The 23,362-nt window shown below is 59.4% G+C and overlaps 2 protein-coding genes across 3 annotated transcripts in view; one reads left to right on the top strand and one right to left on the bottom strand.

Moving 5' to 3' along the window:
• Positions 1-11,557, top strand: part of ADAR (adenosine deaminase RNA specific) — a 29,383-nt gene extending 17,826 nt beyond the window's left edge. For both annotated transcript variants that reach the window (XM_026658105.2, XM_024203142.3), the window contains exons 4-15: positions 370-527; positions 995-1,136; positions 1,293-1,510; positions 1,723-1,879; positions 2,932-3,103; positions 3,752-3,845; positions 5,604-5,732; positions 6,211-6,344; positions 7,170-7,352; positions 7,801-7,913; positions 8,567-8,694; positions 9,487-11,557. In XM_026658105.2, the coding sequence (XP_026513890.1) occupies positions 370-527; positions 995-1,136; positions 1,293-1,510; positions 1,723-1,879; positions 2,932-3,103; positions 3,752-3,845; positions 5,604-5,732; positions 6,211-6,344; positions 7,170-7,352; positions 7,801-7,913; positions 8,567-8,694; positions 9,487-9,727 (1,869 nt within the window). In that variant the 3' untranslated portion in view covers positions 9,728-11,557. The remainder of the gene's footprint in view (positions 1-369; positions 528-994; positions 1,137-1,292; positions 1,511-1,722; positions 1,880-2,931; positions 3,104-3,751; positions 3,846-5,603; positions 5,733-6,210; positions 6,345-7,169; positions 7,353-7,800; positions 7,914-8,566; positions 8,695-9,486) is intronic.
• A 3,797-nt stretch (positions 11,558-15,354) lies between these two features.
• Positions 15,355-21,775, bottom strand: CHRNB2 (cholinergic receptor nicotinic beta 2 subunit). The gene is made up of 5 exons (XM_024203137.3): positions 21,671-21,775; positions 20,997-21,041; positions 20,398-20,507; positions 19,003-19,999; positions 15,355-15,525 (listed from the first exon to the last, which is right to left on the bottom strand). The coding sequence occupies exons 1-5, from the start codon at positions 21,698-21,700 to the stop codon at positions 15,355-15,357; spliced, it is 1,353 nt and encodes a 450-aa protein (XP_024058905.2). The 5' UTR covers positions 21,701-21,775.
• Positions 21,776-23,362: the final 1,587 nt, after the last annotated feature.

Below are 23,362 nucleotides of genomic sequence, written 5' to 3'. Positions count from 1 at the left end.
GGTTTCAAGCCTGTAGGAGGGCACCCCGCCTTTCTCTTTCTGGAATTAGCGCGCTCAGGTGCTATTTGGGTATTGCCCAGAATGGCCGGAACGTTCCATAAAAGGCCCCACGCTTCTCTTGCTTGTCGCAAAAGTGGCTTCGTATGAGTATACAAAGGGGTGCGGAAGCAGAACCACAGCTGTGAAGCTGCCGTGCTCTTGATGCAGTGTGGTGCTCGTTCTCTTGGCCGGGTTGGCTTTGTCCTGTAGTTAGCATCTCTGAGTTGACAGAAGGTTGCAGCCCCTGGGCTAGTGCCTGACAACAGCAGCCTGTGAGTGGGAGCTCGGCTGAGATCTGTGCTTTTGTCGCCTCTGCGTTTCTCGCCGTAGCCTGCACGCCCAGAACCAGAGCCTCCATCTGCAGCGGCACAGCTCAACTTGTCTTCCGGGAAGAACCCCATCAGCATATTAATGGAATATGGACAGAAATCAGGGAGCACATGTGAATTCCAGCTGCTGTCTCAGGAGGGACCACCCCATGACCCCAAGTATGGCACATCATGTTAATTGGGGGGCTGGGGGGAGAAGTAGGGATTCTTCTCTTTATTTCTTCTCCAATCAGAGGAACCAGCCATGTTGCCCCATCTGTCCAGGTTCCCATACATTTCACTGTTATTTGAGTGCTCATCTTGCTCAGGGACGTCTGGACCTGGCTCCCCCGAGGCCCTGTGCGCCCCAGAAAGAGGTCAAGGAATGCCTTCCTCTGGGAGGCTGGGCGTCTCCAACCCAAGGACAGGTTCAGAGCTCAGGGGCCAGTCCTTGGCATGGCATACCATGCATGGCAGTGCCACGCCAGTGCTTTTGGAGCATCCAGTCATCCTGATGCTCTTAAACTGCTGATAACTTGGAAATGTTCCTTGTGCATCTTTAGCCCGACTTGAACTGGGAGTTGGTGCAAAGAACAGACTGAAGCGGCTGGGTTTAACATTCTTCTCATGGTGTAATATCCTGCCAGGTTCAAATACTGCGTGAAGGTTGGTGAGCAGACATTCCCCGCGGTGATAGCCAACAGCAAGAAGGGAGCAAAGCAGATGGCAGCTGAGGTTGCTGTGAAGATCCTCCGTGGGGAGGCTGGGGGGCAGTTCTTCCCAGAACAGGTAGAGACACACTTGCACCCTTTACTCCTCCCTCCAGCAGGATTTTATCCCGGGCGGGTCAGCCGGCAGTAGCCAAGGCTGACTGTGTGCAGTTCCCCTGCTGTAGTACGTACTCCTAACTATTTAACTGGCTCCTCTTGTCTAACTCTTCTACAGCCCTCCGTAGAGGTCCCAAGCGAGCCGACCCTGGATCCGCCTGTTGCCCAGCCCCTGAATCCGGATGAGTCAAAGGCAGCAAAAGCCAAGGGCATCGGGGAGCTGATCAAATACCTCAATGCCAATCCCGTCAGTGGCCTGCTGGAATACGCCCGTTCCAACGGGTTTGCAGCAGAGTTCAAAATGATCGATCAGACGGGACCGCCTCACGATCCGAAGTAAGTGGCTGTGAATGTCCATGACAAAACTGGCACTGTCTGGCCGTCCTGAAGTAGGCGCAGACTCCTGCCTAGCATAGCAAATTCCTGGTGAATTTGAGCTAGCTACTGTCAGAGCGTCATCTGCCTCCCTACAGTTGGCAGGTACAAATAAAAACCACTTGGTTTTTCAACATTGCTCTCCCAGTGACATGCTGCTGCTACCTCTGTAGGTTTGTCTACCAAGCCAAGGTGGGAGGCCGTTGGTTCCCAGCCGTGACTGCACACAACAAAAAGCAAGGCAAGCAGGAAGCGGCCGATGCAGCACTCAGAGTCCTGATTGGGGAAACGGAGAAGGCCGAGCGCACCGAAGGACTGAGCATCACAGAGGTAATTTCTCTCTCCCCAGAGCTAGGCTGTCATTTGTCCTGCTGTTCAGTCTGCTGGGAGCGCTGTCCCAGAGCTACACCCTGCTGATCGGTGACTTGTAAAGGTAGAGCCAAGCTGGGTCTGTTATCCATTCCTGGCATGTGCTAGAGCTGCTCCCGGTAGGACACACACCTACTCTGCCCCTGCCTCCTGCCAGCATCTGGTGCTGGACTGAGCTAGCCCCAAACTCTGATCCATGAGCAGCTGAAGCATGGTCCTGTGGGTGAGAGCAAGAGCACACAATGTGATTCCGCATTCCAAGTTCAGTCATTCTTACGCCGCCTTGTGGCACCTTCAGATATCGCACGGCAGCTCCAAAGGTGCTGTGAACAAAGCTCTAATACTGGCAGAATTGCTGTCCCAGTTCTGTGCCATTCTGAGTCCTGCTTTGAGATCTGCGATCTCTAAGATGTGTGTTCCCTGCTGCAGTACTGATCCTGGCAGATGACATCTTGCCTAGTAAAAGCGGATTCAGAGCAGGGCCAGAGAAGGCAGCCAGGTGCGCACCATACACTCTCCCCGCAAGCACCCAGAGGAAGAATTCCTTAGGCGCTAGTGATAGAGAAGTCCTACTAGCTAAGTCCCAGGGAGCTGGGGCAGAATTGTTTCTTACTGTTCAGTTTTAAACATTCTCAGTGATGGGGGTTTCCACTCCTTCCCTGGGGAGACTGTTCCTCACCCCAGCGCACCTCGCTGTCCAGAAGCAAGACTATCCACTGATGTGTGGCTCAGAGCTGAGCGTGGGTACAGCAGAGTTCTCGAAAGAGGTGTCCCCTCCACGCCCTGGTAATCTCTGCGTTTGCAGTCCAAAACTGCATTGGCCTTTTGTGCCCATGGCAAACTCACCTCTATATACTCACCTGCTCTTTCCCTTGGCATTTGTGTGCTCTGGATTCTACCCTCCCACTGAATAGCTGTCTTTCTGATTGGCTTCCTTCTTGATTCTTTATTTACGTAAATGAATGACCTGCCTGTGATCTCTTAGCAATGCTGGTGTTGTGTCCCCCTTCCAGCTCCCTGTGAGCGGCAGTACCCTGCATGATCAGATAGCTATGCTCAGCCACCAGCGCTTCAATGCCCTCACTGCTCGCATCCAGCACAGCCTGCTCGGACGGAAGATCCTGGCTGCAATCATCATGAGGCGAGGAGAAGAGGGCCTGGGAGTTGTGGTCAGCATTGGCACGGGTATGAGCCACTACTTCCAGCATGCATTGAACTCGGACTCCCTAGCTAGATACATTTCTTACTCGAAGTAGGCACTGGCCAGTCCTATGGGCTCCTTCAGGGAGAGTGGGACACGGTCCCCTCTCAGTATCCTACAGGGTTAAAGAACGGTCCCAGGGTTCACATGGTGTCACCAGTGATTTAGTTACAAAAGGAGAAAACAAAGCGAACGTGCCTTCAGCTCTATCGCTCGTAATCTTTGCTTGCACTGCTACACACTAGCCTGTGCATCAGAGCATGGATTTTCCCTCCTGGTGTCAAACAGCACGAGGTCCTATGGCTTCCCTCAGCTTTAGATTTCTAAATCCCCCTCTCCTTAGGTGGCTGGCACTGCTTTGCCTCTCCTCAGAGGATGGGCAAATGAGGCCTCCAGGTTTGAAGGGACACAGGGTAGATCTAGATTTGTGCTGCTCATAAAAAGAGGCAAGTGATTTGTGTGTGGAGTAGAATTCTGTCCTGTTCGTTTCTAACGGATAATGAGCCCGGTAACTGGGGCCGTGGTGGTCAGGAGCCCGGAGCAGTAAGGCTTGGTGAGATCAAACACTGCCTTTTCAGAGGAGCCTGTGCTTTGGCATTGTGAGACTTTTCCCTCCCTCCCTCCCCCTCTAGGTAATCGCTGCGTGAAGGGGGAGGAGCTGAGCCTGAAGGGCGAGACTGTGAATGACTGCCATGCAGAAATCATTTCCCGACGAGGCTTCGTGAGGTGAGGGATGGGGGAATCTTTGTTCTGTGTTTGGAGGGAGTCTCGGGAGAAAGGCACGAAAGGGAACACACAGCTGCTCGTATTGTCCCCGGACCTCTGCCTCACAGGCAGACCCCTCTCCAGGAGCACAGCCAGTGTCAGTTTCTGCAGAGAACACTGGTGCGTAGGAGCTGTGGTTGCCAACACTTGCTCTTTATCTATCTGGCTGTGAAGCACAGGGACACTGTGTTTTACAAGGAAGGGTCGTGTGTGACTGTTGCCCACATTACTGCCATGTTGGCAATTTGTCAGGACCCGCGGGCGGTACTTCCCATCCCTAGGAGGGATCGGATTGCAGCCACACTCATGTGCAATACAACGGAGAACCAGGCAGAATGCCATGCACCATCTCACCCACGCACAGCGCTGCTCCGCCCAAGATGGATAGAGCCTTGTGCGCATATACATTTTTATATTTATATCCGGTACCGCCGCGCTGGGGGAGCTGCTGGTGCGGGGCGCTGACTCCTGGCAACGGCGGCCCCACATTCTGCTCCTTTCGCCGCTGCGGTTCCGCAGATACCGATTTATATCCGCAGATATCCATTTGTAGCCGTGTAGGGCTCTAAAGATGGAGCACTGTCTTCTGAGTCAGAGCATCTCTTCAGATCCAACCTCCACGCTTGGGCTCTTCCAGTTCGAATTGCACCATCAAACCTTATCCGTGCAATCTTGCCATGGGGGTAACAAACCCAGCCCAGTCTGCGGGGCAAGGCTTCCCCAAGCTAAGTCCCACAACCCCGATTGCTCGCTCCTCCCTCATGCATTTAGCATTGCACCTTATAAATAGCGAGCGCGAGAATCTGGACTAGTTCCAGTCCTTATCTGTACCCCATCCAGCCGTTCAAAACAACACCAGCCCCTCCCTGACAGCCTGCACCTGTGTCTGTGCTTGTCACTACACTTGGTGTGTTCCTCCACCCCGGGACGATGGGAGCAGGTCCCCAGCTGATCGGTGAGTTAGAGCAACCGTGTGCTTGTGATCTGCAGCTTTCTTAGTGATTTGTCCTTCCCATGAATCCCTGGGGCTGTGGTGGACAGGCTGTTCTGCCAGCTCGCGTACGGCACAGGCCGTTCAAGGTGAGAGCAGGGGGACGTGTTTCAAGCTGAACTTTGCCTTACTGTACAAAGCTGGGACGGTCTCGACACAGACTCTGCTTTAAGCACCTCTGTGAAGCTGCAGTTTTCCATTAGTCCTTGACAGTGTGTAAGAAACCGCAAGGTTTCCCCTGCGCTTGGACCAAAGTAGCTATAAAAGAGGCAGTGATCGTACAGCCGCAGGACTGGTTTACAAATGATCCTGCCAGCGCTCAGCCCTCCCCGGGACTGTGTCGTCTTAAGTGAACTCTGTGCTGAGGAAAGCTGCTAGCTTGGCAGTCTTGGTGTCGTCTTCCCCACAGGATGAGTACATGCAAGCAGCAACCGGGTAAGCGTTCCGTACTCTCCTACAAGTATCCCTCTCCACTGACCTGCGAGGATTTTGATCTCTGTTACTTGGTCAGCCCTCGGCTTCTGGGCTGAAACCTCTCCTGGGTTTTCCGCCCTCATGCGCCCGAACCGACAGACACAGCTAACCACATCACGTGTTTCACTGAACCTCTTTTCCACTTTCAACAGAGACAGCAGTTGGGGCACTGCCTGTCCTGGTCATGTGTGGGGTTGGGGTGGTTCTGATCTCTGGAACGAGGCCATCCTCTGACCCAGCGTGTTTGTTTCCAGGTTTCTCTACAGCGAGCTGATGAAGTACAATCCCGCCGATCCCTCCTCCACAGAACAGAGCATATTTGAGTCAGCAGGAGAAAACAGGCTCAAAATAAAAGACGACGTTACCTTTCACCTCTACGTCAGGTCTGCACGGCGCAGAGCGCTGCTAACCTTTACTGGGGCTGCCCCATTGATCTACCCCAGCTGATCTGTGTCTTCTGATGGGCATGAGCCCCAGGCTCTCCCCTGACCTTCCCAGTCCCCATGTACCGATAGGGTTGGGTGCTGGATAGCAGGGGTTGCAGTGCCTTTCTGAGAGGGCTGCATGGTGCACGCTGTCATGGAATGATGCTGATGATACCTCGCTCTTCTGTAGCATTCAAGGGGCTTTACATCTGTAATGTATTTCTCCTCCCACACCCCCGGGAGCTAGGGAAGTAAAGGTAAAGCTGCACGTATAGCCAGGTCTGGAGTGGAAGTGACTAGAGCAAACCTCACTAACAAACTCCCCTGGTGCAGTAACTGTCGTGCTGAGCCAGCGTAGGAGTCTGGCATAGCCTGCGTTATTTCCATGTCCTTTGGGTTTACGCTAACTCAGCGGGGGCTGTTGGTTTGCTTCTAGCACGGCGCCGTGTGGAGACGGGGCCCTCTTCGATAAATCCTGCAGTGACCAGGCAAGCACAGCGGGGCAGAGCCAGCATCAGCCTCTCTTTGAGAATCCCAAGCAGGGTAAACTGCGCACCAAGGTGGAGAATGGTGAGTCTTGCAAAGCCTCAAGAGCCCTCGCGCCGAGCATGCTGCAGCGCCGAGAGTGCCGGTGTCTGTATCTTCCAGTCACACGGAGGATGCGCTGCGGGAAGTGCTCCCTGCTGGTAACCCCTGGCCAGATGGGAGGCTTAGCTCCATTAAGCTCTTCCACGTGGTAGCGTGATCTGGAGAATCAGAGCCCTGGGGCCAAAGGCTAGGAGTTTCGCAGCTACCTCTCTAGGAAAGGACCAGACTCTCCGCTCTCCTGTGTCGGACAGAGAGCTGCAGGAGGTGGGAGAGGGGAGCTGGCGTGTATCCCCGGGAGTCTGAGCCCCCGCGGGGTTAGGCGCTGGGGAATTGATGTCCTGCAGGCCTTTCTCCCGTTTGTGCTTGTTGCTGCCTGAGGATCAAGTGTGCGAAGGCCGAGAGGGTCAGAGGATGGGTGAAAGGGGTGGGCAAGGGGCTGTGTAGGTGGAAAGTCACGCTCCGCCCTCCGTGCTTTTGTCGGAATCCAGCACCCACGCTCACGTGGCACTGACCTCCTTTGCAAGCGCAAGCTAACTGGGCTTCAGCCGTGTGAAAACCTGCCTCTCTCTAGGCTACCCAGCTCTCTCTCTGCTTGGTGCGAGAGCTTGCCCAGCAGAACCGGCAGCAGGGCACTGGGTGCAGGAGCATGTTGTCCTCTGTCAGCGTGGGGTCGTGCCATCTCGGAGGTGGGCGTGTTCGCTTCAGGGAGCTCGTGGAGCGTGGCGTGCGCCCTTGGTGGAAGGGGGGTTTGTAGCCGTGTGGGCTGGCTGGCTCTTTGCTAATTCTCTTTCCTCTCCTCTCCCACAGGGGAAGGCACCATTCCCGTGGAGTCGAGTGACATTGTGCCCACGTGGGATGGGATCCAGCATGGGGAGAGGCTGCGCACCATGTCCTGCAGCGACAAAATCCTGCGCTGGAATGTGCTTGGCTTGCAGGGGGCGCTGCTGTCGCATTTCATGCAGCCAGTGTACCTCAGCTCCGTTACGCTCGGTACGAAACCCTGCGCGCACTCAGTGCATTCAGGGGCTAGGCTGCGAACGCCAAGGGCCAGATAACCTCCTTACTGCAGTAATGGAAAAGAGATTCAGCGGGGGGCGTGGGAACCGAAGGCTAAAATGTTGATTCCAGCAGAGCTGCACCATTAGGAAACACGTGGGACCGTGGGGATTTTCTCCTTGGCTCTTGGTTTGGATGTGTGAGGACGAGGGGGAGACCGAAGTTTCCTGTAAATGTTTTATGGCCACAAATGTTGGAATCTGTAAAACTGAACCCTTCACGTGTTAAAGACCAAGGACGTGTCTAGTGATAGGAAAATTGCTGTCCTGAACTTTTCCGCCTCCGGCTTTCTGAGCAGAGCGGTGCATCTTCTCAGATTTCTGCCTGCCCCTTAACAATGCAGCTGCTCTGTTTCCTAATGCCTGCATGTGTCTTTTCCCAGGTTACCTATTCAGCCAGGGTCACCTGACACGTGCAATCTGCTGCCGCATGTCGAGAGATGGGAGCACGTTTGAAGCAGGTCTCCAGGCTCCGTATCGTGTTAAACATCCCGAGGTACCGTAGGCTTGGCAGCTCTCCATGTTTCCATTCTCTCCTCTCCGCACAAGGGTCCAGCCGTCTGCACCGGTGCATTCTGTATTCGTGTGACTTGGTAGACTACCTGCCGGAAGGTTAATGCTCAGTGACCTGCCACCCTCCAGCTGTAGCAGGAAAATTTAACTTCCTTCTGGTATTTGTGGGCCCAGCGACCTGGTTCAGGACAGAGATATCATAGTGGCTGGTTCTGGACTTCCCTGTCTTTCAGCCCACTGCCACATCTGGCCAGGTGTGAATGGTTAATGAGACCTTTGTGCACACGATGGTGCCTGGGCACGACTCAGTGGACTCTCCGGATTCCATGCATGCCAGGTCTAACCAGAGCCCCGGTGACCCGTCTCTCGAGGGGCTGTCACGGGGCGATCTTTGAATTGGGTAGCGTGGCGTAGCTGAGATTGAGAAACAACATAAATGCTTTGCTGGTGGGGGAGCTAGAATGCAAAGCAATTGCTGGGCACTCCAGCTGGCAGGTCGCTAGTGGGGGCCACAGGTGAGAGGATTCAGCTGCATTACCCGTCTACCAGTGCTGAGAACCATGCAGCCCTCCCAGCTGTGTGCATGTGCCACACTGTCCACTGGGCCAACCCTCTTGTCTCCCTCTGGCCATCTAGGTGGGGAGAGTTAGCGTGTACGACTCCGCCAGGCAGACGGGCAAGACCAAGGAGTCGAGTGTGAACTGGTGTCTTGCCGACGAAAGCGAGGTGGAAGTCCTGGATGGCACAAAAGGCAAAGTAGACGGGTAAGCGAAGAGCTTTGAAGCCTTGCCAGAGGCAGGCTCTAGGGAAGCTTGTGAAGGGGCCGGTTCTCCGTGCTGTTCCTGCGGTGTGGGAGGACCTGGTGGACTAGAGCCCCAACCCCAGCTAAAACGGGGATTCATCGCAATCAGAACAGCTAGGCTCAGTCACTCGGCACGCTGCTCCAATCGCTCCCACGCACAGAGCAGTCCTGCCAGTGGGGCCTTCGTTTCCCAGCCCTGGTAGCCAGAGCACGCCGACAAGTCCAACGGAAGCCATGGCACACAAGGGGAGGAGCGCTGTGCTTTCACTGCGGCAGCCGCTCGTTGTTGCTAGAGTAGAAACGTTTAGATAAGTTTGGAGGCAGATTTTCCCTGTGAAACGTTCTTGTCGGTTGTGGCCCAGGCTTGTGTAGGCGCCAACACGCGGGGGCCCCGTTGTGCTGAACAGGCACAGAGCAAAAGACAGTCGCTGCCCCAGAGAGCGCCCTGTCCACACATGGGCCTCCTAAGTTCTATTCCTGACTCTGCTGGTGATCTCTGGTGGCCATTACCCTTCTGCCCACGTACGAGGGTATCCCTGGGAATTGCAAGGCGTGGCTGCTGTGTGCGTAGCACTTGGAGATCCCGGCTGCTGCATTGCTTTGCTTGTTGTTACAGCCCTGATCCTGCCATAAGACTCTGCCCACGTGGATCTGATTGCAGGACCACGCCCTACATCCCCAGCTGCTGTTTGCCCCTTTGGCCCCGTGCCATTCCCTGGGGTTCTCATTCTGTTCGTGTTCTTCCCCTTTCCAGACCAAAGCTAGAGGTGTCCCGCGTGTCCAAGAGGAGCATATTCGCTCTGTTCCAGCAGCTCTGTGCCAAGGCTGACCGCAAAGACCTGCAGAGCCTTGCGCTGTACTCAGATGCCAAGGAGGCAGCCGGGGCCTACCAGGGAGCCAAGCGGCACTTCTTCAGGGCGCTGGAGGAGATGAGCTATGGGAGCTGGATCTGCAAACCGCAGGAAGAGGAGAACTTCTCTCTCGCCGAGGCGTAACAAGCTGCCCTCTGTGTGTGTGTCTGTGTGTTCCTTTGGTTTTCTTTTTTTGATTTTTTAAATGGAGCCAGGAATGTTGAGTAGGATTGTGGATTTCCCCTGGGTCTCTCCTCCTTTTGGTTATCCTGGCAGTACATGTTGATTCTGCTGGGAGGGACTCCCGCGTTCAGATTGCATTCTTTCTACATGAGTGTACACTCAGCACACAAGAGAATCCACACTGTCCACGCATTTAAATGAAACCACAGGCGAGCCCGCTCCCCTGTGTCCCTTCATCACAGCAGTTGGGGGGAACTCAGCTTTTCACTTGTCAGATGCATTGTCTCGATTGGATCCTTTTAAACAGTATGTGTGTACTTCCCAGCGTCTTATCCTCTCCCGAAACACTTCCCTCTGATTTGCAAGATGATTCCTGCAGCTATTGGCAAAACTCCCCAGGACTTTTCCTGGGTGGGCACAAATCGGTTTGAAGACAAGGTGATCTCTTGCAGCTGCTATTTCATTCTGGGATCTGCCTGTAGGGCATAGCACAAGCCGGGTGGGGTTCAGGGCTAGTGGCAGATTGCATGTACTACCTGATCTAGATCCCCATAGTTAGCAGGCGTATTCCTGGCTTTGGCGTGGTAGCCTTGTCTGACATACCCTGTTGATTATGAGGGTTGGGGCTTGGTTTCTGGAGCCTGCTGAGATGGGCCATTCTAAAACCCTGCCTGACACTTCCCCCTGCGAGGGGGGCGAGTGGCCCCCGAGGGTGAGGTGCCCCAGACTTGCCAGGTAGGGTGACACCACTTTAAGATGCACGTCAGTGAAGTGGAGCTTTTCCTCCTCACCCCAAACGCCCCTTCGGACTAGTTTCATGACTAGCCCATGGCTGTTTCGGCCGCAGCACAGCCCCTTTTACTGAAATGGGACCAGGGATCTTTTCAAGCCTGGCCTCTGTTTTTAAACCGTGCCTTGAAACGGTCATGAATTTTATCTTGTCTACAGGCCTCGGGCCCAGCCAGCCTCTCCTCTTGGTTGTTTGCAGGAATCTAAGATGCCTTCGTGGGTGATGGGATCTAAGGCAGGTTCTGTCTGTGTTGGGAACGCTGATTGGTGGCTGTGCTCCCGCCTGCCCTCTCTGCAGGCCTGTGTCTGGGCAGCCCTGGGGAATGGGGGTCGTGGGGCTGCCTGCCAGCACTGGGCTATCAGGGCCAGCAAATCCCATCCAGCCTGCCTAGAATCCCAGGCCCCGGGTTACGGGATCAGCTTGCTCTGGAGGTCGGTTGCGTTTGGCCTGAGCTGGCCTGGGCTTTGTCAGAAGCTAGTCTGGGTTAGCCTGGCCCCGGGGGAAGGGGCGAATTGAGTGGCGCTGTGAGCGGTCAAGTGCTGTGCGGGGTGTACGTTGCAGTGCGGGAGGCTGGGGGCAAGGTCAGGGGGCGGGCTGCCCCTCTGAAGTCATTAAAGAGAGACCCAGACCTGTTCCTACTCCTCAGTTCTGGCATCTCCTTGTGCCGTCTCCACCCCGCCCCCATTTATTTTATTTGTAATTCGTTGCAATGTCAGCGGGTCGGAGCAGTTCCCGCCGTGCATCATTTGGGGACTGTCTCCTGCAAACTCGTCCTACCCCCGCCCCCTTTCTTTTCTGTCATGTCGGATTCCTTCTCTTGTCACACTGGCTCTGGAGAGCTGAATGGAAACAAATGTAAATTTATTCATGGGAGAACTGTAACCCTCCTTTTTATTTTATTTTAATTTTTGTAAGTCTGCTTTTAAGTGCCCCTCGGTATCGATGAAATGAAGTCCTAACATTCCGCATAAAAATAAAAAAAAAATCTGTATTGTTAGACAGCTCCGCTCTGTGGGTTGTTTTAATTCTGGGACACGAACGGTGGGGCCAAAGCTGGTGTTAATTTAAATGGCAGCGAGCATGGAGATGGAGTCGCTCAGAAGGGAAAGGGGGGTTAGTTGCTCGTCAGCTGGACAAGTGCTGACGGCTGCACCATGTCCCGCACTGATTTCATAACCAGGTGGGGCTCTGCCCCCGGACGGCGGGTCTGTGCTGAGCAGCATCTCTGCAGGGGCAGGTTCAATCTCTCCCCCCTCAAAGTTCTCGAGTGACTTCTGAAGTGACTTGCTCTGCCATCACTGGAGCTAGGGGCACCTTCTGTCCATCCCTGGGTACTTACCTGCATAGCCCCAGCTGTGCTGAAGCAAGGGAATAACCCCTCCGCCCCCCCTAAAGGGGAGACAGTTGGCAATTCATAGATTTAAAGGCCAGAAGGGACCATCAGATCATCCTAGGTGACCCAGGCCAGGCAGTTTCACCCCCGTGCTCCCATATTGCGCCCCGTGACTTGTGTCTGGCTAACCCATGGCAAGCTGGTTCCGAAGCCCTCACCAGATCGACTCCACCTCCCCTGGTTCCAGTGGCTAATCGCCCTCCACATTAACAATCTGCCCCTAAACTTGCCCGGCCGCCTTGGGGATTGGCTGAGGAGTTGTGCTTCCCTCTCCGGGTGAGGAGGGGAGTCATTCTCTAACTCCCGGAGCAGGGCCAGTGGGCGAGCCCAGGGCCCTTGGGGCATGGAGCCTTGTCAGGCAGCCCCCCAGCTAGACTTGAAGGAGCCCCCTTGGCCAGACAGCTCTGACCATGTGAGCTGCAGCTCTGTGGGTTTCATAGTGCTGGGAGTGCTGCTAACATGCTCCATTCAAAGACGTCTCCACGAGGTGCCGTAGCTGACTGACCTTCCTGGGAGGGCAGCATCTGCCCAGCGCGGCCCCGTAGCCCAGGTTCCTGTTACATTTGAGCTCAAGCTTTTTTTAAGACAGAGACTGTCCTGCCCAAGAGCGGTTTTATTACATGTCAGAACAGTTACAGCCCCCCTTCGAAACACACCCCGTCCTGGAGCACCGTTGGCTCTCGCTTTGCTCGGAGCAGCACGAAGATGCTGGTGACCAGCCGTGCAAGGTGTAGTGCCAGGGACGGACGCATAGGCCATTTTGAAAACCAAGGAAAACAATAAAACTCTGCTGACGCCTGGGTCTCCTGGCCACAGCCAACAGGAGCAGAAGGTGTCACTCAACCCCCCTGCAGGGCCCACGGCTATTGCTCTGCCATAGGGTTTTGCCTTGTGGCCGCCCAGCAGCCACTCTTGTATTTTTAATGGGGTCCCACTAACCACTGGGAAACCAGGTGCCTTCAGAGCTAAGCAAAGGGGGACTTGAAAATGACTCGGTGAAAACATGATGCAAAGGGGCTAAAGAGACTCCTTCAAAGCGCCCAACCGCTGCCCGAGCAGAGTTCACCCTGCCCGCCGCCCATTGCACGGTGCTGCTCATGCCATGAAGGGACCCTGTTACGTACCCGGTGAGTAAAGACTTGGTACTGCCCCCTCCCGTGTCTGGGGGGCGGGACGGGGGAGTTAGAAGTAGAACCCAACAGCGTGACTGATCCGCAGTTTAAAGCGAAGGGGTGGGAGTAGGCAGAGAACGGGAGCTGTCTTCATGCATCCAGTCTAGGGCACATGGAGGCAGCATCCCACCTGGCTGCCTAGTGCCGCTGCCGTCTCTCTCCCGGCGTGGGCCAAGGCGCTGTGCTGCAGCCGGAGGTGGGGCTGGATTCCCGCTCTGAGCCATCCCGCCCCCGAACGCTAGGCTGGCACTGCAGAGCTCTGCTCCGGCTGAGCCCCAAGACTTCGGATTCTACCACCGTGCAAAGGCAGGAGAGGGCTTGTGCCTGAGCTGCTCCGCAGCAGAGCCCGGGGCTGAGCGGTCGGGGGGTGGGACCGTGATCCTGACCGCTCAGTGGGTAGCTGACCAGCAAGGCCAGTGGTCTCCGGCCCGCGGGGACTCATCTGCCACGGCAGTTCCATACTCGAACAGCTTTAGATTTGAAATACCACTAAAATCTAGTCCCGCTCCCCCTGGAGGGCAAAGCTGGGTGCAGTGTAAGTGGGGAGCAGGCCGGGACCCTCTATGCCTGGCTGGAGGGAAAGCTGAGAAATTACTGGCTGGGATTGTTTACAGAGCGGGATGTGCTCAGCCTGTCCCTCTGCTCCGTGCTGCCCTTCCATGCAGCCTGGAGGATTAGCGCTATTTATAGGAGAGGCTTGATTTCAAATTTCCCCCAGGGAGGCTAATTCTTGCCTGCCCAGGGACCGCGGCACTGGCCTTGGGTTTCCATTCTGCACATGCACTGTCCATCTCCCTCCACCCCACATCAGGTCCAGGGCACCAGCCAGGGGCCTGGACACGGTTTCTAATCGAGCTGCGGCTGTATCTGCTGCGTCTCGCCCCCCCGCAGAGCTGGAACCCATGAGGGGACGGCCCTCGGGCTCCGGCAGAAGGAACAGGCAGTGGGATCTTTCACCCACGGACTGATAGTAATACTGAGATCTGACGAGCCACCCTCGGAGTCTTGCAGAGGGAAACTGGGGCCACGGGCGACTCCTGGGTGTGTCTGCAAGGATCTCGATCGAGCTGGCTGGTGGCTGTAATAATCACTCTCGCTCCATGGAAGTCCCAGTGGCATCAGCTGAACCTGGCTCCCCTTTGCCCCGTGCGCCGCCTCGCAGCACGACGCACTTTATCACCCTCTATGACACGGGTGGAATCCAGCTTTGCTGCACGTTCGCGCCCGGGTTTCACTGACATCTTCCATCGGCATTGGCACGGACGCCGCAGCCTGGTGCAGCCCGATCGGGATCTGCGGTGGCACAAGAGCCCTCGCCGGGGCATGGCCAGGTGCAGTGCCCCCACGTGCGCTCTGGCTCGGAGTTAACAGCGTGTAAATCGCAACGAGACAGGGACGCTGCTCTTCCCCCTGTGTTAAAGTTCCCAGCCCACCTGGAGAACTGCAGCCCTTGTGCCCTACCGGCCCTGCCTCTCCCCTGCTCCGGGGTGCCCCATGATGAGGGTAGCTTAGAAATAAAAAGGGGGTCAAATTAAACCAAGTTTTAAACAAATTCCCCCTTCCCCCGAGTCCGTGTGATTATTTATTGGGCTGTGGTGACATTGGAAGCAGCAGCGGACGTCTGAGGCTGCCCCGGGCAGCACCCCCCCCCCCCGAGCTTCCAGGGACACAGTTGGCTGAATGCAGCGACGGGCTCCAGGCTCAGTCCAGAGGACGTGTCTGGGGCGTGTTCACCCCCAGCTGCTGCCTGCACCCTGCCCTGCTGAGCTGGAGCGTCCCCAGCCAGCCCTGCCCCCGGCCACACGCGACCTGGCAGCAGCTTCACGGCAGAGATCCACGGCCCCGCTTCACTCACGCCTTGCTACTGTGGGGACCGTTTGGCCTCGCTAATCTATCTCTGGGGGGAGGGAAGCCCTCCTTGACCCCCAAGTCCAGTTGCTGGAGCAGTCCTGTCCCTCCCAGGAAGGGTCGGGGCACCTCGAGCTGCGCCCAGCTCCCGGCCTGTCTCCTCCATCAGCTCCTGGGGCTTTGCTCTCAATGGGGCGGACGTGGAGCCCCCCTCCCCCCCCCAGCAGCGGGAGCCAGGACTGAAAACAGCAGCAAGGCCCTGAGACCCCCCCTCCCCGGACTCCCCCGGGCCTGCGTGCTCCAGTCACACGTGCCAGGCCGCTGTCTTTGCCGTGTGGTGATGGCTCCGCGCGCACGGGGCAGGGCTGCCTGCCACCCCCCAGCCCTATTTGGAGCTGGGCGGGCCGTGGTTGAGCTGCAGCAGGGAGTTGGTGGCGTAGTTCTGGAAGAGCGGCTGGAGGAACATGCCGATGGTCCCGAAGACGCAGACGAAGACGAAGATCCACAGGAAGAGGCGGTCGATCACCATGGCCACGTATTTCCAGTCCTCGCTCACCTGGAAGGAGACGGCGTGTTCAGAATCCGGGGCACGGCCGCCCCGCCCCACACACTGACCCTAGGCGGCGCGAGGAAATGGGGCCAGGGCCGAGCTGCGTGGGGCTGAGGAGTTTCAATCCCATCAAAGGCAGAGGCTCGAGGACAGGGCGGTTACATGGTGCTAGTCCGGCCTCCGCGGTCGCTCCTGCCAAACCTCCTTCCCCATCAACCCACCTGGGCCCAGGAGCCCAGCAGCAGCACCGGGGCCAGGCCTGCTGCCCCCGGGCTGGCTTGTTGTGACGAACTGGGACTGTTCTTCATGTGGCCTTTGAATGCTGAGTGGGGAGTGTGGCTGGGATGGTCTGCATTGGGGGATGGGAGACTGGCCGAGGGAAGAGACCTGAGCATGTAACATGAGAACCCAGGAAGGGGTAGACGCCAGTGACACCTTTGCCCAGGAGAAAGGCTGGGGGAGGAGACGCGGGGGGAGGGAGAGTTTCAGGAGCTGGCTGGTAATGGAGGAAACCCAGACGGGTCTCTGCCCCCCCCCCAATGGGGCTGTGGTGCCCCGGGACCCCAAGATGGACCTAACTAAGGGGGTCCTGTTGTCTGTGCCTGCAAGACCTGTCTTGGACGGTGTTCCTGTCGTCTAAATAAACCTTCTGCTTTACTGGCTGGCTGAGAGTCATGGTGAATCGCAGGAAGCCGGGGGTGCAGGGCCTTGTGTCCCCCCACACTCCGTGACACTTGTCCCCTCTGCTTCCGAGCCAGCTGGTGCAGTGATGGCCTCAGACTCTGCCCGGCAGGCCACAGCTGGGTTAACACAGAGACCCGGCCCCAGGAATGGGCACAGAGGGAAGCCCTGCGCGGCCAGGAACAGGTTAAACGAGACCGGGAGAGGCGCTCCGGGAGCACCTGGAAGGTGCTGTGTCAGTCTCGCTCCCACGAAGCCCAGGCCGGGAGTGGGCGGCCCAGGGCAGCGTGTGGACCTGGGCGTCAGGACTCCTGGGAGGAGTGAAACGGGACCCAAAGAGCCCTTTGTCTGTGTCACTGCCCTGCCCGTGGGCGGGAGAGGGTGGAACGGCTCCGAGAGCGATCTCCCTTCTGTGTCTGATCACCCACTCCTCTCTCAGAACGCTCGCACGTCAGCCCGTGGATCGGGGGCCTTTCTGGTGTCCCCATCACTGTGGTATCTGGGCACCTCTCCATCTGGTGGGGCTTGGGGCGGGTCGGCAGCAGATGCACAACATGCTGCCCCACAGGGGGATCTGAACTCGGCTCCCTCACCATCCGTGCAAGCTGCCTCAGCTGCTGTCTCGCCCCTGCCTCACCATCCGTACGGCAGCATTTAGGCCTGGCCAAGCGCTCCTGTTCTGTGCCGCTTGCCCCTCTTGCTATGGGTCTGGGAGGGAGCAGTTTCATGCCTGAGTCTTGCTCTCATTGCTATCCTTGGCCAACAGCATCGGCTTCACAGGGAGCCTGGCTGGGACGCGACCGATGGGACCTCCGCGCGGCTTGGAGGAGGGACAGGCAGGGAACGAATTAATTCCGCTGCCTAGAGATGGCGGCAAGACCCGAAAATCAGCATGTGCTGGAGGCAGGGTGGAGAGGAGCCCGGTAACTGCCATTCACCTTCGCTTCCACCAGGCCCTGGGACCGGCAGCTTCCTCCCCTGGGCTGGATTTGTGCTAAGGGAGGCAGACCTGCATGCCCTGGCTAACGGCGAGCCAGGCCCAGGCCGAGGCAGTGCAGCCACGTGGCAGGAGCAGGTGGCCTCAGCACTGGGTAGCTCTGGGCACTGCCACCTCTGCCCTGGACCTGCCACGTAACTCCCAGGCAGTGACTTCCCCTGCGGAGGCCTCTCTGTTCCCCTCGGTAAAGTAGGGATCGTTCCAGGAATGTGGAACTCGACCCGTGGGCTACACAGCAAGGGCTGCGCTGGCATCCCCCCCACCGCTCTGCCAACGCCCCACGCTCCCCACCTGCAGCGCACGCACCCCTGGGGTACCCTTGCACACGCGGCTCTGCTCAGGTCTCAATCCCACCTCCCCTTGCAAAGCCACAGGTGCCTAGAGCTCCCCGGCCAGGCCAGGCCAGGCCCGTCCGCGTCTCCCCCAACTCCCAGAATCTCAGACTAGGCACCGTGCTGTGACGTGGGCCGGAGCCCCTCTGAGCTGGGCCCCTCCCTGGATCTCTCCCGCCCACCCCTCATCCAAAAACTGCAGCCTCCCGGCTGGTGCTGCCCAAGTCCTGGGCTGCTCTCAGATGAGACAGTTCTGGTTACTATAGCAACTCCGAAAGCGGGGCCTGGCTGGGGCAGGTGCTGACAGTCTGGCAAGGCCCAGGAGGAAGGGATGGGGGGCGAGGGGCTGGGCCTGCTGGAATCCAGCCGCAGGGTTACCCCGGCACTTGGCATATTTGCATTTCAGAAGCCCCCACCCTCTGGGTGTTGGCAGAAACCCCACAGACACAGCCAGCTTCCCTGCCCCCCGCCTGCATCTCCCATGAATATTTCATGGGCCTTCCACAGGGGCCCAGCCGAGCAGAAGGAGGATATTGATTTTGGACCTTGCCATTTGCGTTGAGAGCTCAGGGCCGGCGCCTTCCCGCCAGTCCTTCAGGCCGGGCTGGGAGGAGAGGGCAGCTCCGACTGCCGCCCCCTTGGCACTAAAGCTGCGCCCTGCCCGGGTCGCCTCCCTCCAGGCCCCCAAGCACAGCACAGCAGGGGACCGGGGCGTGGGAACACCGCGCTGATTGTCCCTGCAGGGCTCGTGGGAATTTGGCAGTGCTCCTGTGCAAACCTTTAGGTGAATTATGGTTGACACCCCCTCCCCCGCAGAGGGGTGGAAGTTGTGGGGGGGTCTCCCCTGTACCCCAGGGCAGAGGGTCCACCCTGCTGAGCAGCAGGTGCGGGAGTCGAAGGAGGCTGTTGTACTGCCTGGGGTACCGTGACACTGCGGGCTGGGGGCACGGCGCTTTCACCACCTCCCTGGGGGACCCTGGCTGACTCCAGGGATGAACGTTGCCCATCACAGCTGGGGAGAGGCCGGTGCAGAGACCTGCTCCGAGCGGGTGGGTTTGCCATGCTGTCTCTGCCCCAGGCTCGGCAGCAAAGGGGGCAGAGGGAGCCCAGGACGTCTGGGGCAGGACTGGTCCATGCTCAGGCCTGAGCCCACCCTCCGTGGCCACGCATGTGCCCAGGTAACACTTCACACCGCCACGGAGCAGAGCCCCTGGCCAGCAGCGGGGCCAGCAAAAGAAACCAACATGCACAGGGATGGGGCGGGCAGTGCCAGGGACACGTGTGCTTTTGTACACACACCAGCTTGCACACAGCCGCCTGCACACAATCCCGGCTGTGTGTGCACCACGTACACACACGCAGCCTTCCATGGGTGATTGTGCACCAGCACACAGACGTGTCCATTCCCCCTTGCACACCCTTCCCCCCCCCCCCCACTTTCCCTCTCTGGCTCCCCCCGCCCCCCCGACTCACGCTCTGGTCGTCGTCCTCGCTCCTCATGTGGTCTGCGATGAAGCGCACCCCATCCACCGCCTCCTCCACCCCACAGCAGCACTGCTGGCTGGGCGCCGGGGCCTGCCCCTGCCGCTCCCGGTAGCCATTGGCGCTGTCAGCCGCCTCGGTGAACTGCCGGCCGCCCCCCGCGCCGAACTTCTGGATGGTGGCCTGGTTGGCAAAGCAGGTGCAGGAGCGGGCGCTCTCCCGCAGGTAGAAGCTGCTGCTAGCCCGCTCCTGGTTCTGCCGGCGCTGGCGCAGCCGCTGGCGGGCACAGTTCTGGCGCGGCTGCTTCATGAAGAGGACGGTGGGCAGCTTGTCCAGGAAGACCACCTTGACCCAGGGCGGCATGGTGTGGGTGGTGGGCGAGCGGTGGTGCACGTTGAGCACACACACGCTGGTGACGATGGAGAAGGTCACCAGCACCATGGTGAACATCAGGTACTTGCCCACCAGCGGCACGTCCAGCGAGGTGGGCGGCACGATCTTGGAGATGAGCAGCAGGAAGACGGTGAGGGCCAGCAGCACGGAGATGCAGAGCGTCATCTTCTCGCCGCAGTCGGAGGGCAGGTAGAAGACCAGGATGGCCAGCGAGGTGATGAGGATGCAGGGGATGATGAGGTTGATGGTGTAGAAGAGCGGCTTGCGGCGGATGATGAAGTCATAGGTGATGTCCACGTAGGTGGAGTCGTCGGGGTTCTCGTTCCGCCGCCCCGGCAGGGCGATGATGTCCCACTCGCCGCTGGGCGTGAAGTCGTCCAGGCTGGCCACGTCGCTCTTCAACACCAGGTCGATCTCCGTCCGGTCGTAGGTCCACGAGCGGAACTTCATGGTGCAGTTCTGCTGGTCGAAGGGGAAGTGCTTGACCTCGATCTTGCAGGCGCTCTTGTAGATGGCCGGGGGCAGCCAGAAGATGCTGCCGTCGTAGGAGACCACCGCGTTGGAGTAGAAGGAGACCTCGTACATCCCGTCGGCACTGGGGAGCAGGAGAAGGGCCGTCAGGCGGCAGGGATCTCACGCCCCACCAGGACTGTTCTGCCCACCAGCCCAGCGGAGCCCGGCTCCGTCCCCCCGGGGCAGCAGCTGCCGGGAGCTGAGGGTAGGGGTGGAAAACACCCAACTGGGTTCCCAGCTCCTGGGGGTGGGGCAGGGACAGCTCCTCTGTGGGTCTGGGTGGAGCTGCTGGGATCTGGCATGGCTGAGAGCGGGGGAACAAGATGCTGCCTCTTCCCACAGGGGACCCGCGTCCCCCCCCGAGGCTCCCCCACAGATCAGGCCAAGTCCGCTCTGGGCAGGACCCTCAGCCCAAGCGAGTGGGCCCAGAGGCTGGGATAGAGGCTGGAGCCGCTGGGGGACGGGGACGGTGGCACCTACTTGTTGTAGAGGACAACGTCCGGCAGCCAGATGTGCTTGGAGGGCAGGCGCACCTTCCGCATGTTGTCAAAGTCCCCTGGCTTCCAGGTGAGGCGGTAATCCTCCCACTCCTGCGGAGAGCGCGGCAGAGCCTCAGCACCGGCCCGCCCCTTCCCCTGCCGCCCAACCGGCCCTTCCCCTGCCGCCCAACCAGCCCTGCCCGGCCCCTGCCGCCCAACTGGCCCTTGCCCCGCTGCCCAACCAGCCCTGCCCGGCCCCCGCCGCCCAGCCGGCCCAACCCTGCCCCTGCCACCCAACTGGCCCGGGTTCTGCAGCCCCAGCTCTGGGGCGATGGGAGGGACCCCAGGCTGGCGCTCCCCCCACCCGAGTGCCTGCACCCCCCCGCAAGCGGCCTGGGCCTCAGGCCAGGGCGTGGCTGGGGGGAGCTTCCTGCCTGGCGTAGGGTCGGGACCCTCCCTCCCTTTGTTTCTGGAGCACACAGGAAGCTGGGGGGAGGGTGTATGGGGGATGCAGCGCAGTGGGGGCAGAGTGAGCTGTCCAGGGGAAGGGGTGACCCCCACCCGACCCAGCTCTGCTGGGCCCCACGCCAGGCGTCTCACCTGTGTCAGCCACACGTTGGTCGTCATGATCTGCTCCCGCTCGTGCTGCAAACAGGACCGAGGCGGCGTTAGCAGGGTCGGGCACAACGGGGAGACAGGCCCAGCCCTCAGCAGGGCGTGGGGCCAGAGGGCAGGGCTGGGGCTGGCCGCTATGGGCAGGGGCAGCCAGGCAGAGAGAGCTCGGAGAGGTCAAACCGGACCCCCCCACCGCGGGCAGCTAAGCAGCAGCCACCGGTGCAGCCCGGCCCCCAGCGCCTCCCAGCAGCGCCCCCCAGCAGCGCCCCCCAGCAGCGCCGGAGCCTCCTGTGCCGGCTGGGCAGGGGCGCGCCTGGCAGAGGCGGTGCCAGGAGGGGATTTGCTCTAGCAGCAGAGCTGAGCCAGACGCAGGCCATTGAGCGTGTGCGTGTGTGTACCTGCGTGCAAATGCACGAGTGTGCGCAGCGAGCCAGCGTCTCCCTGCGCACGGGGGTGCACATGCACTGGCGTGTCCCCGTGTGAGGGGGCTACACACACGTGTGCCTGTACGGGGGTGTTTGCAGCCCGTGACTGGCGTGAGAGACTGACGCTCAGCACAGCCCCCCCCATGCCAAGGGCCTGCACCCCTCCAGCACCCGGTCTCTGCCCAGGGCGGCAGGTGCGAGCCCCGCGCTGTGCCGCAGACCCCGCAAACTCACCACGCTGATGAGTTGGGCCAGCGACACCATGAGCTGCACGGTCACCAGCTCCGAGCCGTTGGTGGCCGGGCGGATCAGCTTGTTGTAGCGGGATGGGTCCAGGAGGTGCTCAACCAGCCGCTCCTCCGTGTCGGTGCCCAGGCTTCCTGAGGGCAAGGGGGGGACAAAGGGGTGAGACCCCAGTACCCAGACTCCTTGTCCCCACACAGCACCCCTTCCAGCCTGGCCTGCCCCACACCCCACTGGCCAGGTCCTGCCAGTGGGAGCTGAGCCACTGGTCTGGCCCCAAATATTCCTCCCTCCCCAGCTCCCAGCCGCGGCCCAGGGGGCGGGGATCCCAGCTGCAGCGTCTGGAGAAGGGTCCAGCGAGGTCGCGGCTGCTGGATGCCAACCACCATCTCCGAGATGGGCTCGTTCGGGTGCCTGGGGGGCCTAACGCCCGGCTCGCCCAGCCCAGCATGCAGGGGGCTCCCCGCTCAGCCCGAGTGCGGTGGCCATACCCCCGCTGCCCCGAGGGACGGGACCCCCGCCAAGTGCTGGGCACTGCCCTTGGGCCCCCGCCAGGAAGAGCCCTGACAGACGGGCAGGCCGGACAATAACACTGACCTGCTACAGTTTGATCAGCCAGGAGCACGACCCACACCGCTGAGCCTGCAGGATGCACCCGCCGTGGGGCAGCCCCTGAAGGCTGCGGTGGGGCGGGGGAGAGACCACTCCGAGCCTGGCCTGGCTGGGGCAGGGACAAGGGCAGCCACCCGTCTCTCTCGGTAATTACAATGCACCAATGGCTGGCCCCTCTAGGCTAACCAGGCCCCTGGGGCTCGCCCCCCTGGAAGGAGGGAGGGGGCTGAGTGGCCTTTCAAAGGACCTGGTGGCTTACTGGGGGTGAACAGGCAACACCTGTTTGTACCCCCCCACCCCGCTCGGAGAGTGCTGGACAGAGACAGGCCCAGCCCGCCCTGCGTTGTCTGCAAAGCTCTAAACAATGCTGCAGAAAGCGGCTGAGCAGAGAGCTTGGAACCGCCCCCCCGGCACCCCACAATTCCTACGCCCAAGTCCCCCACCTCTCCCTGCCCCCCACCCCCTGCCCCCACCACCACTCTGCAGCCCAGGGACATACACCCTCCTCCCTGTGCTGTGGGCAGAGGCTCCGGCTCGGGGGAGAGGGGGGGCAGCAGGCTGTTCCCGTGGAGGGTTCGTTCCAGCTATGGGGGCCCTTCAGCCTGTCTTGGGGCCCAGCCCCCTCATCACCAGCCCCGCTCGGGGAGGGCCGGGCGTGGAGGGGTAACGGTCCGAGCGGTTTTCAGTGAGCGGCAGGGTGTGACCCTTGGTGTCCCGGCCAAATCTCAGCGTGGGGTGTGATGTTCACCCTCCCTAAACTGCCCAACAGGCTCCCTTAGATACAGGATTTGCCTTTCCTGTCAAACTCTTGGCAGCGTTGCTGTGTGGCTGTTAAACAGCCCTCGTGCCCCACCCCAGAGGAAGCTGCATCTGGGTGCCGGGTGAGAAATCCCTGGATAACCAGCTCCCGCACCTCACCCCAGAGGTGGCTGCATCTCGGTGCTGGGTGACCAGTTCCCTCTCTCAGTCTGTAAAGCAGTTTGGGGTGAAAGGGGAGTTAGAAATGTGACCTATTAATATAACTGCGATAGTGGGTCTTGCAGCTAAGACAGACACACAGAGAGGAAGCAG

Source organism: Terrapene carolina, unplaced genomic scaffold, assembly GCF_002925995.2.
Source record: "Terrapene carolina triunguis isolate 2854851 unplaced genomic scaffold, T_m_triunguis-2.0 Scaffold397, whole genome shotgun sequence".
Taxonomy (NCBI): domain Eukaryota; kingdom Metazoa; phylum Chordata; order Testudines; family Emydidae; genus Terrapene; species Terrapene triunguis.
Note: the sequence above shows the minus strand (reverse complement) of the source record. Positions and strands in the feature narration are given on the sequence as shown.

Excerpts from the sequence above, each read along its gene's own strand:
- CHRNB2 (XM_024203137.3), bottom strand. The coding sequence starts at position 21,700 with ATGGTGTCGCTGGCCCAACTCATCAGCGTG. Across the intron at positions 21,042-21,670 it reads TGGCCCAACTCATCAGCGTG|CACGAGCGGGAGCAGATCAT; the intron begins GTGAGTTTGCGG and ends TCCTGTTTGCAG. Across the intron at positions 15,526-19,002 it reads GCGAGGACGACGACCAGAGC|GTGAGCGAGGACTGGAAATA; the intron begins GTGAGTCGGGGG and ends GTCTCCTTCCAG.